Raw genomic sequence first — 12027 nt, forward strand, 5'->3', positions numbered from 1 at the left:
CTTGAAATTTGTGATCCTACTGCTTTAGCCTCCTGAGTAGCTGAGATAACAGGCCTGTGCCACCATGCCTGGCAACACTTTTTTGTGTATATGTGTGTGGAGGTGCTAGGGATCAAACCCAGGGGCTTATGTGTTCTAGGCAAGTGCTTTACCACTGAGCTACCTATGCAGCCCAGAATTCCCTTCCTTTATATGACTGCATAATATTCTATCACATATGTGTGTATATGTATATATCTATATCTATATTTATGTAAAAATATTTTGTGTATTCTTTCATCTATCAATGGACACTTGGATTACTTCTACCTTTTCACTATCATGAACAATGCTGCTATGAATATGGTTATACAAATATTTGAGACCCTGCTTTCATATTTTTTGCCCAAAAGTATATACACAAAGTAGAATTGCTGGATCATTTGGTAATACTATTTTTAGTTCTTAGACACATTTTAGCCTCACAGGAAATACAACAGGCTCTGAGAAATTTAAGGTTTTGGTGTGAACCAGGGTAACCCTGGTTTCTTGCTTCTAAGACAGGGTTTCTGTACCAAATAGGTTATGACTTATACCCCCAAAGAAATTACACAGTGGCTAAGAGAAATGATGCAAATTTGAGGGAAATTGGGTTAAGCATGTTTTACTTTGTTCTTTTCTTGCATGTTCTCTTAACCAAATGAGTGCACAGGTAGGTGGCTTAAGCAGAAACAACAAACTGGCACTCTGAGTGATTAATCTGGGCTGCAGATGTGTTTGATGTGGCATGTAAAGGATTAAAAAAAAATTTACAAACTTACAAATTGATGGCAACTTGTTATTACCCAAGAAAGTGAAATAAACTTCCATGCACTTTTTTACAAAGCAATTTTACCCATAAGAAATGATGAAATATATAAATGAAGGAGGGATATCTAAAACCTGCCACATGACCAGTAAGAAATTCCAACAATCAACAATTGTTTTCAATGACCTGCCAAGCACAAAATAAAAAAACTACATAAGAATCAAACTTCCATGCATATTAGAAATGATTCGACTTACCGAGTCCCACACAATTCAAAATAGATAAAAATTTTATTAAGTAACTTAAAAACACTACCTATTAAACTCTTGCACTGTTTCTTTAAAAGTACTTATAAAATTATCAAACCTAAATGATTCTTTGTGGAAATAAGTAGTAAAAATTCAAAATCTAGAGATCCACATTAAGAATGAGATATTAGGGCTGGGGTTATGGCTCAGTGGTAGAGTTGCCTAGCAGCACAGGGACTGGGTTTGATCCCCAGCACCACATAAAAAAACAAATAAGCAAAAATAAAGGTATTGTGTCCATCTACAACTAAAAAAAAAGATATTAATAAAGAAAGTCAGTTTAGGCTGGGTGCAATGGCACTTGCTTATAATCCCAGCAATTCCCATAAAGTTTTTTTTTTTTTTTAAAGAGAGAGAGAGAGAGAGAGAGAGAGAGAGAGAGAGAATTTTTTTTTTAATATTTATTTTTTAGTTTTCAGCGGACACGACATCTTTATTTGTATGTGGTGCACGCACGCCAGGCCAGCGCGCTACCGCTTGAGCCACATCCCCAGCCCCCATAAAGGGTTTTATATTTTATTTATTTTCATGGTGCTGGGGATTGAACCTAGGGCTTTGTGCGTGAAAAGCACAAGCACTAAACTGAACTACATCCCCAGCCCTGGGTTTTGTAGTTTGTTGTACAATATTACAAAAAGAATTTGTCATATAAAAGTTCAGATTTCTATTTTCTTACTTACAATCGGTCAACAGTGGTCCTACCTTCCTGTCTGCTCACCAGTCCACAATCCTCACTACTCTCTATTACTCTCACCTACTTCTCTCACTAGTTGCTCCTTTTGTAGTTTAAGACTCCTTGCTCAGAGTCTAGGATTAGTTGAATCTAGATAATGGGTTTGACTTCTAGCATGGCCAATTTTCTGGCACATAGCTGTTATTCAATAAATATTTGAGTGATCTGCAAGTCATGGCACAATCTGAGAGACTTGGGAGGCTGAGGCAGGAGAATCATAAGTTCAAGGCCGCTTCAGCAATTTAGTGTGAACCTGTTTCAAAATAAAAATTTAAAAAAGGTCTGGGGATGTAGCTTACTGGTAGAGCACCCTTGGGCTCAATCCCTAGTACTGAGAAAAAAAAAAAGTGCTCAAATGAACTAATGCATGACAACCAACTTTTACTGAGCACCTGATATGTGCAAAGTCTATGGCTGGATCCAAGTGTCACAGACAAGAATGACCTCTGAAAATTCAATCTCCTAATTATGGGGGTAAGAGCACACATACCTATGGTCCAACTCTGACCACAGACTGATTTTGAGGGGGTGGTTAGGGTAGGAGTTTCTAAGCTTTCAGACATCGAACTGTGTCTGGAAGAATGGGAGGCCACCTAGTTATATGAAAAGCCTCCCCTGCAGAAGCTACAGCAGAAACGCAGGCTGTGAGGTGGCTTTGTTTGGGAAACTTAAAGAAGGACATGGGCTGGGGGTATGTAGTTCAGTGGTACAGTGCTTGCCTAGCATGCTCAAGACCATTTGATCCCCAGCACTGAAACAAACAAACAATCAGAAACAACAACAAAACAACTCAGTGTGATGGGAGCTTAAGAGAGTGGGGAGCATAGTAATAGATGACGTTAGACATGTATTTTTATATCAACAGCCTAACTCTTAAGCCAGGCAGCTGTTGGGCAAATCCGTGTCCTGGTCTTCAAAGGGCTTGCTCAAAACAGGAGTGGTTTAGCACTGTCAGTCAGAGAAGAGACTGGGTCTAAACCCTTCTCTGCCTTGGGTGCCAAGGACAGGGTAGGGCACAGAGGAGATTTCAGTAAAGATCTGCTGATAGTGTGCTTGAGAAAAGAACAGGAAGTGCAGGCTTTGTTGAAGGAGGCCCAGATGAGGCTCTCTTTGGGGCACTGGTTCTCAAGTCGCTGCCACTTCTTTCAACTGACTTTGAGAGCTGGGAGAGCGAGATGCAGGGAGGAACCAGCCACAGGCCACACCCGCAAAAATCTCAAGGGGTGGGGGGCTTGAGAGGCAGGTAGGAAAACGGGTTATGAGAGCTAAGCGAGGGCATCCAACTTAACTTGGAGGGTTAGTTAGGGTGTGTTCAGAACGCTTTTAGCTCAGACTCAATATATGTGTAGGGGGATTTTACATACAGGGTCTGGATATTTCACTTTGCTTTCGTCATAATTTCCTCTGAAAATAAATGCTCACTGGCCCTAATGGGCCTCCCTCAGGGCGGGTCCTCCCTTCACTCTCTAACCCTCTGCAAAGGGGCAGGGCCTCCCAGGAGCTTGTCCTGCCTTCACTACCTAGATTTGCTCACCAGGGGCCGCTGCGCACGGGAGACGGAGCGCGCGGGTTCCCAAGTCGCAGAGAGGCGGAAGCTGATTGGTTGTGAGGAGCGGCGGGAGGGCGGAGTCTGAAAGGCCGGTTGAGAGTGGGGGGCTGGTAGCGCGCCCCCCCCCCCCCCCCCCCGCCAAACCCAGACGGTCTTTTTGTCGCCTCAGGCGGCTCCATGGGTGCTGTTGTTGTGTCGGGACTTCTGTCAGCCTGGCTCTAGAGCTGAGGCGAGTGGAGCAGCACCGCGGCCTGGAGATCAGGGCAGGGCAGCTACCGCGCCGCCGCCGCCGCAGGCCTGGGTTACCTGAGCAACTGCGTGTCAGGGGCCCGCCCGCGGGCGGGCGGTTAGCGCGGGAGACTATCCGGAGGAACTAGGGAGGCAGGGTCCTGACCTTTGGTTTGGGACCGGGGTCCTGGAGGAAACCAGCATAGGTTGGGGGGTCGGGAGACCCCATCGGGGACTGGGGGATCTGGGAAGCCTTTTCCAACAGGTTATTCCGGGATAAGCTCTGGCACTGGGGCTGGCCCGGGCTTCGCTGGGGGCCGGGCGGCGCGGGGCGGGCTTGCGGGAGAGCACGCCCCCGCCCGCCCCGGGCCCGCCCCGTGCCGCCCGCCGGCTGAGGAGCCGCTGTCCCGGGCCTGGCGTGCGTATGCCTGCTAGACCCGGGCACCGCCGGCTGCCTGGGCACGGGACTGGGCGGAGGGGCTGACCTCGGCCTAGGAGGCTTTGGATCCCGGAGACGCCGCTACCCGCTGGGGCCTGCGAGTCGCACGCCCTCCCCGAGCTTCTGCTCGCCGCTCCTTCGCGGGGCGAGGTCAGGTGTCCCCGTTCTCTTTTTTCCCTCCCCCACCTCGGTACCCGCGGGAGATCCTGCCCGCCCCCTTTCTCAAGGGTGTAGCAGGCTGCAGAGCTGACGGCAGCCCCGCAGCCACCCTTCCTAAATTCTCCGGAAGCCGCCCGAGCTCAGGCCGCTGCAGCTCCGGCGGACCCACTGTTGGACCAGAGGCCCGGTCCTCCTCCCGCGCCCAAACTTGGAGCACTTGACCTTTGACTGTCGGAGGAGGCAGGCCCGCAGGTGGCTGGACAGCTGCGGCGCTGGGAGGGCATCTTGCCTGGGGACCGTCGGCTGCACTCCCGGACTCCGGGCTTCGCTTCTGGGATTGCAAGGTGTCCACTTAAGGCGCATGTGGATTGAGACCTAGAGTCATGGATGTTTGCGCTCGTCTTGCCCTGTGGCTCCTCTGGGGGCTTCTCCTGCATCAGGGCCAGAGCCTCAGTCATAGTCATAGCGAGAAGGCCACAGGAACCGGCTCAGGGGCCACTTCTGAGGAGTCCACTGCAGCAGGTAAGGCCTTGCTGCGGGCTGGACTGTGCTGTGGGCTTTAACTTAGAATTTACCCAAAGTAGGTAAGTCAATGTAGGTTTATACATGTGAGGTTGGTGGAGGATCCACACATTATTGTCTAGTTTCTGTCGTCCAAGAAGTTCTTTCTGTTAAGGGGTCATGGCTAATGTTACTAACTCCCTGAATAACTTTCCTCATCCCTCCTCAGGATGTCTTTTGTTGCAAGGAGAAAAAGACTTTGGGGCACTTTGACCTTTCAGATCAGGCTCCATCTTAAGACTACTTGTGTGGAAGGATGACCTACTGAGCTGCTTTTAGCCAGTTTCAGCACTTGATAGTAGAGGGGGGTTGAGACCACTCAGGCTGAGCAGGGAAAATCAAGGCTGGGCCAGCTTGTTGTTGGATAGCCTGGTGTTCAGGTTTGTCTTTCTGTTCCAACCACCATGGGAACCCTAGTCCCTCCCTTCCTTTAAGTAATCTGTCTCTTAGCTGGGCCCAATTGACATATCAAGGCAAATCCTTAGATGGGATCTTATTTACCACCAGGGAGTAAAATGGCCTTTATTTGGACATTAGCATAATATTATTTGTAATATTAATATTACTTGTTAACTTACTTTGTTTCTTCTGACTGATGAGTATAGATATTCCATGTTATTTTTTATCTGTCCTGATTTTTCCTGTGCACTTGTTGAACTTGTCACATAGCAGGAATCTTGGTGTACTCTTGCAATAGAAAGGAACACTTCTTAAATCCACTTATTTTACATAAAACTTTGAAGATCGGTTGCCTTTTCTCATTTCTCTTGCCTAATCGCTCTGATCTGTGACCTGAAGGCAGGGTCCCCCTCAGGGGGTTGTTATACTGAATTATTTTGAGGCTAGCAAACTCAAGTGAAGGGATGGCGGCTCAGTACCTGCTGATGCAAGTAGGAAAAGAAATAACAGTGGTTGGAAACTTTCATGGATGGATCCAGAACCTGGCATTAGTGGTAGGCCTTTTCTTGGGCACCCCCACCCCACCCTTAAGTTACTTGACTGGGCTCTGTGATTCCAGATTCCCAAAGGGCTGATTTCTCAATAAGGCCTGTGTTGTCTTGTATGCAAGCATGGCACTCTTAGCTGTTACTTTTTAAAGATAGGGGGTAGGTTCTTCTTTCAAATTAATTCTCTCTCTATAGGAAATTTCCTTGACTCCTGAAGCCGAGCCCTAAGCTTGGTTCTTACTGTGCTATGAAAGACATCTGAGGAACACCTCTGCTGTTCCCAATGATATCCCTGTTTATAATTAATATGTCCCATTTTCCCACTTCAATATATGAAACTCTAACCATGAAATGAATATTTTTGAGAGGATTCTATTTTTTAGATTCATTTTTTTTTTTTTTTTTGGTGGTGTAGGGGATCAAACCCAGGGCCTCATGCATGCCAGGCAAGTACTGTACCACTGATCTACATTCCCAGCCCCCCAGCCCCTAAAAGGAATGTTTTGAGTTTTAGGCATTAGCTAGCTCTCAAGAATCTCCTCTCCTACCCTAAGGTAAGAGGCAATTCAGCATCCCTCAGGATCACTCCATGACTTAAACTTATGGAGCCAGCCCTCCGTATAACACATTAAAGAGGCCTATACTGAGTCCTCATTTTTGGTCTTTTCTTATTGATTTTGTCCTTTTCTTTCTCAGTTCAGAAATTGGTTTCTCTTGCCACAATAGTAATGAATTCTAGGGAGGAATGTCTCAGAGAGACATCCTAGGTGCTGTGAATGACTGGTTTGTGGGAACCTGGATGTCCCATTTTTCTAGTAGGTTGTCCCATTAGGTCTTTCTGGGACTTTGTCTCTGACTCAGACAGAGAAGAGGTGGTTCATAGATTGGGTTCTGCAAAAGGGTTTGGGGAGAAATTTTCTTGCAACTAGGAACCTTTCCAACCCCTGTGTATCCTCACAACACAGGAGGAGTATTTATTTATCTATCTATCTATCTATTTATTTATTTATTTAAAGTTGTTGATGGACCTTTATTTTATTCATACCTTTATTTTATTTATTTGTATGTGGTGCTGAGAATCTAACCCAGTGCCTCACATGTGCTAGGCAAGCGCTCTACCACTGAGCCACAACCCCAGCCCCAGGAGGAGTTTTACTTGCTCTTAAAGCTACCACTTTTCTAAGTCAGATTCAACATTCCTAGTAAATTTGTATTCTCTTCAGTTTGTATTTTATAGTTACACAGTTATTTTTCCTATAAAGTCTCATAGTATCCCTTTTGGAATCAAGGGTAGGATAATACATCCTTATTTGCATGGGTGAAGAAACTGGGTCCTGTGCTTGGTGTTGTAGGCAGTCTTCTGATGCTTAAGTACTGGACTTTTTCCATCTTCTCAGGTCCTGTCCTGATTAAGAATTGCTAGGTGGGACTTGTTCTTTGGCAATTAGGCAGGCCCTGGTGACTTCATAGCTTAGATCTTTGGAGAGTGTGTTGCAGGTACTCAGAAAATTCAGTTTTGGATAAAAATACCTGTCTCTTAGTTAGGTGTAAGATTTGATTCTAAGAAGGATTTAGTTAAAAATGCTTTGTCTTTCCAATGCATACACTAAATATTATTAAATGCCTGACCCTGCAGTGAAGGCAGATGCTCTGATAGGAGGCTTTCTTAATGAGCAGTGTAGAGGTCTTTTCTGACACTTTTCTGACTTTTTAATAGCTTCATGCCCAGCTGTGTTAAGTTACTTTCTCAGTAAAGGTCTGTGCCTGGCTGTGTTGCTACAGGGCCTGCATTTCTGAAGTTGGCCTGATGGATAATGGAACTTTGCTTAGGCTTCAGAAACTCAAAAATGTTTTCTGTAGAGTATGTACAAGGTAGTCTGTAGTTGGGGCTGCCAATGTTGGAAGTATTGAGGGTCTCTAATCAAGAATTGTGATTTGGTTATATATAGCTAAAATAGGGCCTTGGAGGATAGGCATCTTAAACAATATAAAGAGTGGTGGTTGGCTTCTCAATCAATCCCTAATAGCGTGGCAGACTAGAGCCCTGCCTGCCCACCCAGCTAGTTGCTGCTGCCTCCAAGGCTATAAATGGCCTGGCCATCTTGGTAGCTATGCTAATTTTAGCTGAGGGTGGCTCCCGGAACTGGGCTGAGGCCAAGAGCAGGTGGGTGGGGCTTGGCTGAAGATAATACTGGGGGTTGGGAAGAGGGACACACTAATCCTGAGGCAGCCAGGACATCATCTGCTTCCAGGCCTCAGTTTTGACAATCACCTTTAGCTAGGTTAATTGATTCAGCAAACACTGAACAATGCCAGCTCATGTGCTGTTTATTCAACAGGTATTTGAGTGCCTGTCCAGGACCAGTTACTGTGTATGTTTTCTATGGGGATTTAAGAATGAACAATACAGTCATCTTCCCTACTTTGTGGAAGTTAGTCTTGTTGGGGAGATGGAAAATAAACACAAAAATAAATATATTATTGTGGTAAGCGACACAGAAGAAAACATAAACAGGGTGTTCAGGGGAATGAGAAGGGAACAGAGATTTAGTTAAAACTGAAACCCAGTGTCTAATAGGAAAGTTAATACAGTAACATCAATAATAATAATAATAATAATAATATTATTTATGTGGCAGACACAATTATAAACATTTTATTTTGCTTAATTCCTACAACCATCCTGTGGAATAGATATTATTATCCTTATTTTGTAGGTGAGGAAATTAAATCATAGGTTAATAACTTGCCCAAGGTTATACAGATAGTAAAAAGAACCGGAGTTAGACTCCAGGTAGTTCTTCACCTTACCTCTACCTCAGCCACTAAGCTTTACATCTCTCAAAGCTTTGTGATATCCTTGCATGGTGGTACAAGTCTGTAATCCCAGTAATTTGGGAGGCAGAGGCAGGAGGATTGCAAATTCAAAGCCAGCCTCAGCAATTTAGTGAGCCCCTAAGCAACTTAGTGAGATCCTGTCTCAAATTATAAAATAAAAATGGCTGGATATGTGGCTCAGTGGTAAAGTGTCCCTGGGTTCAATCCCTGGTACCAAAGCAAAGTGAAGAAAACCAAACAAAAGAGAACCCAAAATAAACAACAACAAAAACCACCACCAACAACAATAAAAAAAACAACTTAATCATAAATGCTTAATGGAAGTATTTGTGTGTGTGTGTGGGTGTGTGTGTATAGACACACGTGTTATGTATACGTATATGTTATATGTAGGTATAAATATATCTATACACACACATATATATGCATACACATACATGGCTGTTAGAAGCCCAGAGGAGCAAGTGACTAGCCTGCCTGGGAGAGCTGGGGGAGGTTTTACAGTTTCCCCCATAATTTTTTTCAGATCTTGGGGAGATTAAAAGTGGCTGCCTAATTCACAAGAGATGGAAAAATCAGTTAGTTCAACCCACTTGTGAAGAACATGGAACCCAGAGATGCATTAAATAATAGTTTTAGAAGTTTCAGCTAAGTTATGGTACAATACTAGAGTAGGATTTGTGAATCGGGGACCAGCCTTAACTGTTTAGTGAGCCCTAAGCAACTTAGGGAGATCCTATATCAGAATAAAAAGTTCTGGGCTGGAGTTATGGCTCAGTGTAAAGCACTTGTCTAGCATGCATGAGACACTGGGTTTGATCTCTGGCACCACATAAAAATAAATAAGGTATTGTGTCCATCTACAACTAAAAATTAAAAAAAAAATCAGCAAATGAAGTAAGGGGAAAAAAAAAAGGTCTGGGGATGTGGCTTAGTGATTTAGGCACTGGGATCAATCCCTAGTGCCCCAAACCAAAACAATAATGTAGCAATCAGATTATTTCACCTTAAAAAGCCCAGTTTTGATACAGGTCATAAGACTTGTTTGGCAAGAAAGGGATGAGTTATTATTGAGGGGAGTGGTTGCCTAGGTCTCCACAGGACTTGGGTTCCAGTCCCAAGAGTCCCTTTTGGTTTCCTCCAGGGCTGCCTTTTGAGAAACATTGCTGAGGGCTTTGAGGGCATTCTGTGGTACATTTTCCTCCGTGGGAAATGATTCTCCAGAAAACTCAACTACTCTGGCTGCCAGGATTTTAGGGAGAGAAAAGATACCAAACAGGGCCCATAGTAGAGATTTTTTTTTTTTACCCCGATAACCAAATTATGAAATATTAAGATATATAACAAAGTAAAAAGAATATAAAGATTAATGTATTGAATATCCATGTTCCCAAAACAGTTTAAGAAATAAAACAATAACAACACAGAGGGGGCTGGGGATGTGGCTCAAGCGGTAGCGCGCTCGCCTGGCATGCGTGTGGCCCGGGTTCGATCCTCAGCACCACATACCAACAAAGATGTTGTGTCCGCCGAGAACTAAAAAATAAATATTAAAAATTCTCTCTCTCTCTCTCTCTCTCTCTCTCCCCTCTCTCACTCTCTCTTTAAAAAAAAAAAAAGATTAAAAAAAAAACAAAAAACAAACAACACAGAGGTTTCTGTATCTCTTCTAGGATACTTTGTATACATTTCTAAATATATATATATATATATATATATATATATATATATATACACACACACACACACACACACACACACACACACATATATACATATATATATAATGTATGTGTGTGTATATATCCAGCTACACACACAGCATAGGTCTTTGTGGAATTAAACAGTTTTCCAGCTACTCTTAAATGCTTTCTCCTAGAGAATAGCAATGATACTCACACACACACACACACACACACACACACTCCCTCACAAATGTAAGATCTTTGTGGAGGAAGGAAGGAGGTGTTATACTTTATCCGTTTTTATTGTGCTCAGCCTAACTTCTATTAAAGTTTGTTGAAAAACTGGAATGATAGCCTGTTTGAATGGATTCTATTTTCTCTCTTTTAAACTATCTTATGTTTTAGTACATACGTAATCTGGGCCTTTCCTCAACCTTTATAGATGTTGCTTCTCACCTAGGACACTTTGTACTAAGTTTCATCCAAGTTCAGGTATTTTTATTTTTTTTCAATCTTTTATTTAGCATCATTTTTGTCCATTTTAAAGATGGAAGACTTGTTGCTGAGAAATTTGTGTTCTAGGTTACAGGGTTAAAACATGGCAGAATCAGAACTCTTGGGATCTATGTACTAAGACCATGCTGTTTTTACCAAAACACATTGTTGGCATGTTCCAAAGGGGAAATTTCCTTGCTGATCAGGCACTTAGAGCTTTTATAGTCTGATCATAGCTGAGTTGACAAAGGTTTTTGAATAGTATGGTGAAAGCTGTGCTGCTCTGGGGGATAGAGTCTATATTGTTGAAGTTATCTGTTTGTGGGTCAGCCTTTTTTTTTTTTTTTACTGTCCGAGATTTTATTAGCAGGACAGTAGTGGCTAGTCGCAGAAGAGAAGGGGAGAGAGAGAGAGAGAGAGAGAGAGAGAGAAGAGAGGAGAGGAGAGGAGAGGAGAGGAGAGGAGAGGGGGGGAGAGGGGAGAGGGGAGAGGGGAGAGGGGAGAGGGGAGAGGGGAGAGGGGAGAGGGGAGAGGGGAGAAGAGAGGAGAGGGTCAGGTCAGTCAGTCTTATTATTCCATAAGCTTCTAAAGGGTTAGGACAACAGATGTTTAACTTTTTACTTCAAACTTCTAGCACAAAGTTTGACATGTGGCATAGTTTGCATACTATAACATTTTTAGAATTGAACTGGATTTATTGTCTAGTTCTGCTGTAGTTTACTAGGCATATGATTAAAAGCTGTAAAATATTTTCCTTGGAGGTGTTAGGTAAATTGAAAGAAATAAGCTTGATATATTTAGAAAGTTCATTCTTAGAATTTCTCATTCACTTGATAAGTGAAATCTTGCTGTATTTGTTAAACAACAACAATGACAACAAAGCAAAAACACCCAATCCAGAGCAGTTTGGGACCAACAGGTTCACTTCACTTGGAAGAAATTTGTGAAAGATTTTAAAGAGGCCAGACTTTTATAATTGCTATTCTCTAGGAGAAAGCATTTAAGAGTAGCTGTAAAACTGTTTAATTCCACAAAGACCTATGCTGTGTGTGTAGCTGGATAGAAGCCTAGACATAAAATAGGATGATTGGCTTTGGTTTGCTGAAGGGTCTGAGTTGGCCACAGTCATGAGGCATAACTATCTGGATTTAGAGTAGCTTTGGAGTTTGAGTCTCTTTCCTTACTAGCTATGGACCTAGTGGAGGGTAAGTTACCTTATCTCTCTCAGCCTTAATTTTTTCATTTGTAGAAAGGGAGTTACCTTAATGAAAAAGTTTGTGGTGAGGATAAAATGAGAC

The 12027-nt window shown here is 43.3% G+C and overlaps 1 protein-coding gene across 9 annotated transcripts in view; it reads left to right on the plus strand.

Moving 5' to 3' along the window:
• Positions 1-4064: 4064 nt before the first annotated feature.
• STIM1 (stromal interaction molecule 1) overlaps positions 4065-12027 on the plus strand; it is a 225818-nt gene continuing 217855 nt past the window's right edge. For all 9 annotated transcript variants that reach the window (XM_081281995.1, XM_081281997.1, XM_081281996.1 and 6 more), the window contains exon 1: positions 4065-4725. In XM_081281995.1, the coding sequence (XP_081138121.1) occupies positions 4587-4725 (139 nt within the window). In that variant the 5' untranslated portion in view covers positions 4065-4586. The remainder of the gene's footprint in view (positions 4726-12027) is intronic.

The sequence above is a fragment of the Spermophilus citellus genome, assembly GCF_964194105.1.
Source record: "Spermophilus citellus genome assembly, chromosome: 2".
In the NCBI taxonomy this organism is placed as follows: Eukaryota; Metazoa; Chordata; class Mammalia; order Rodentia; family Sciuridae; genus Spermophilus; species Spermophilus citellus.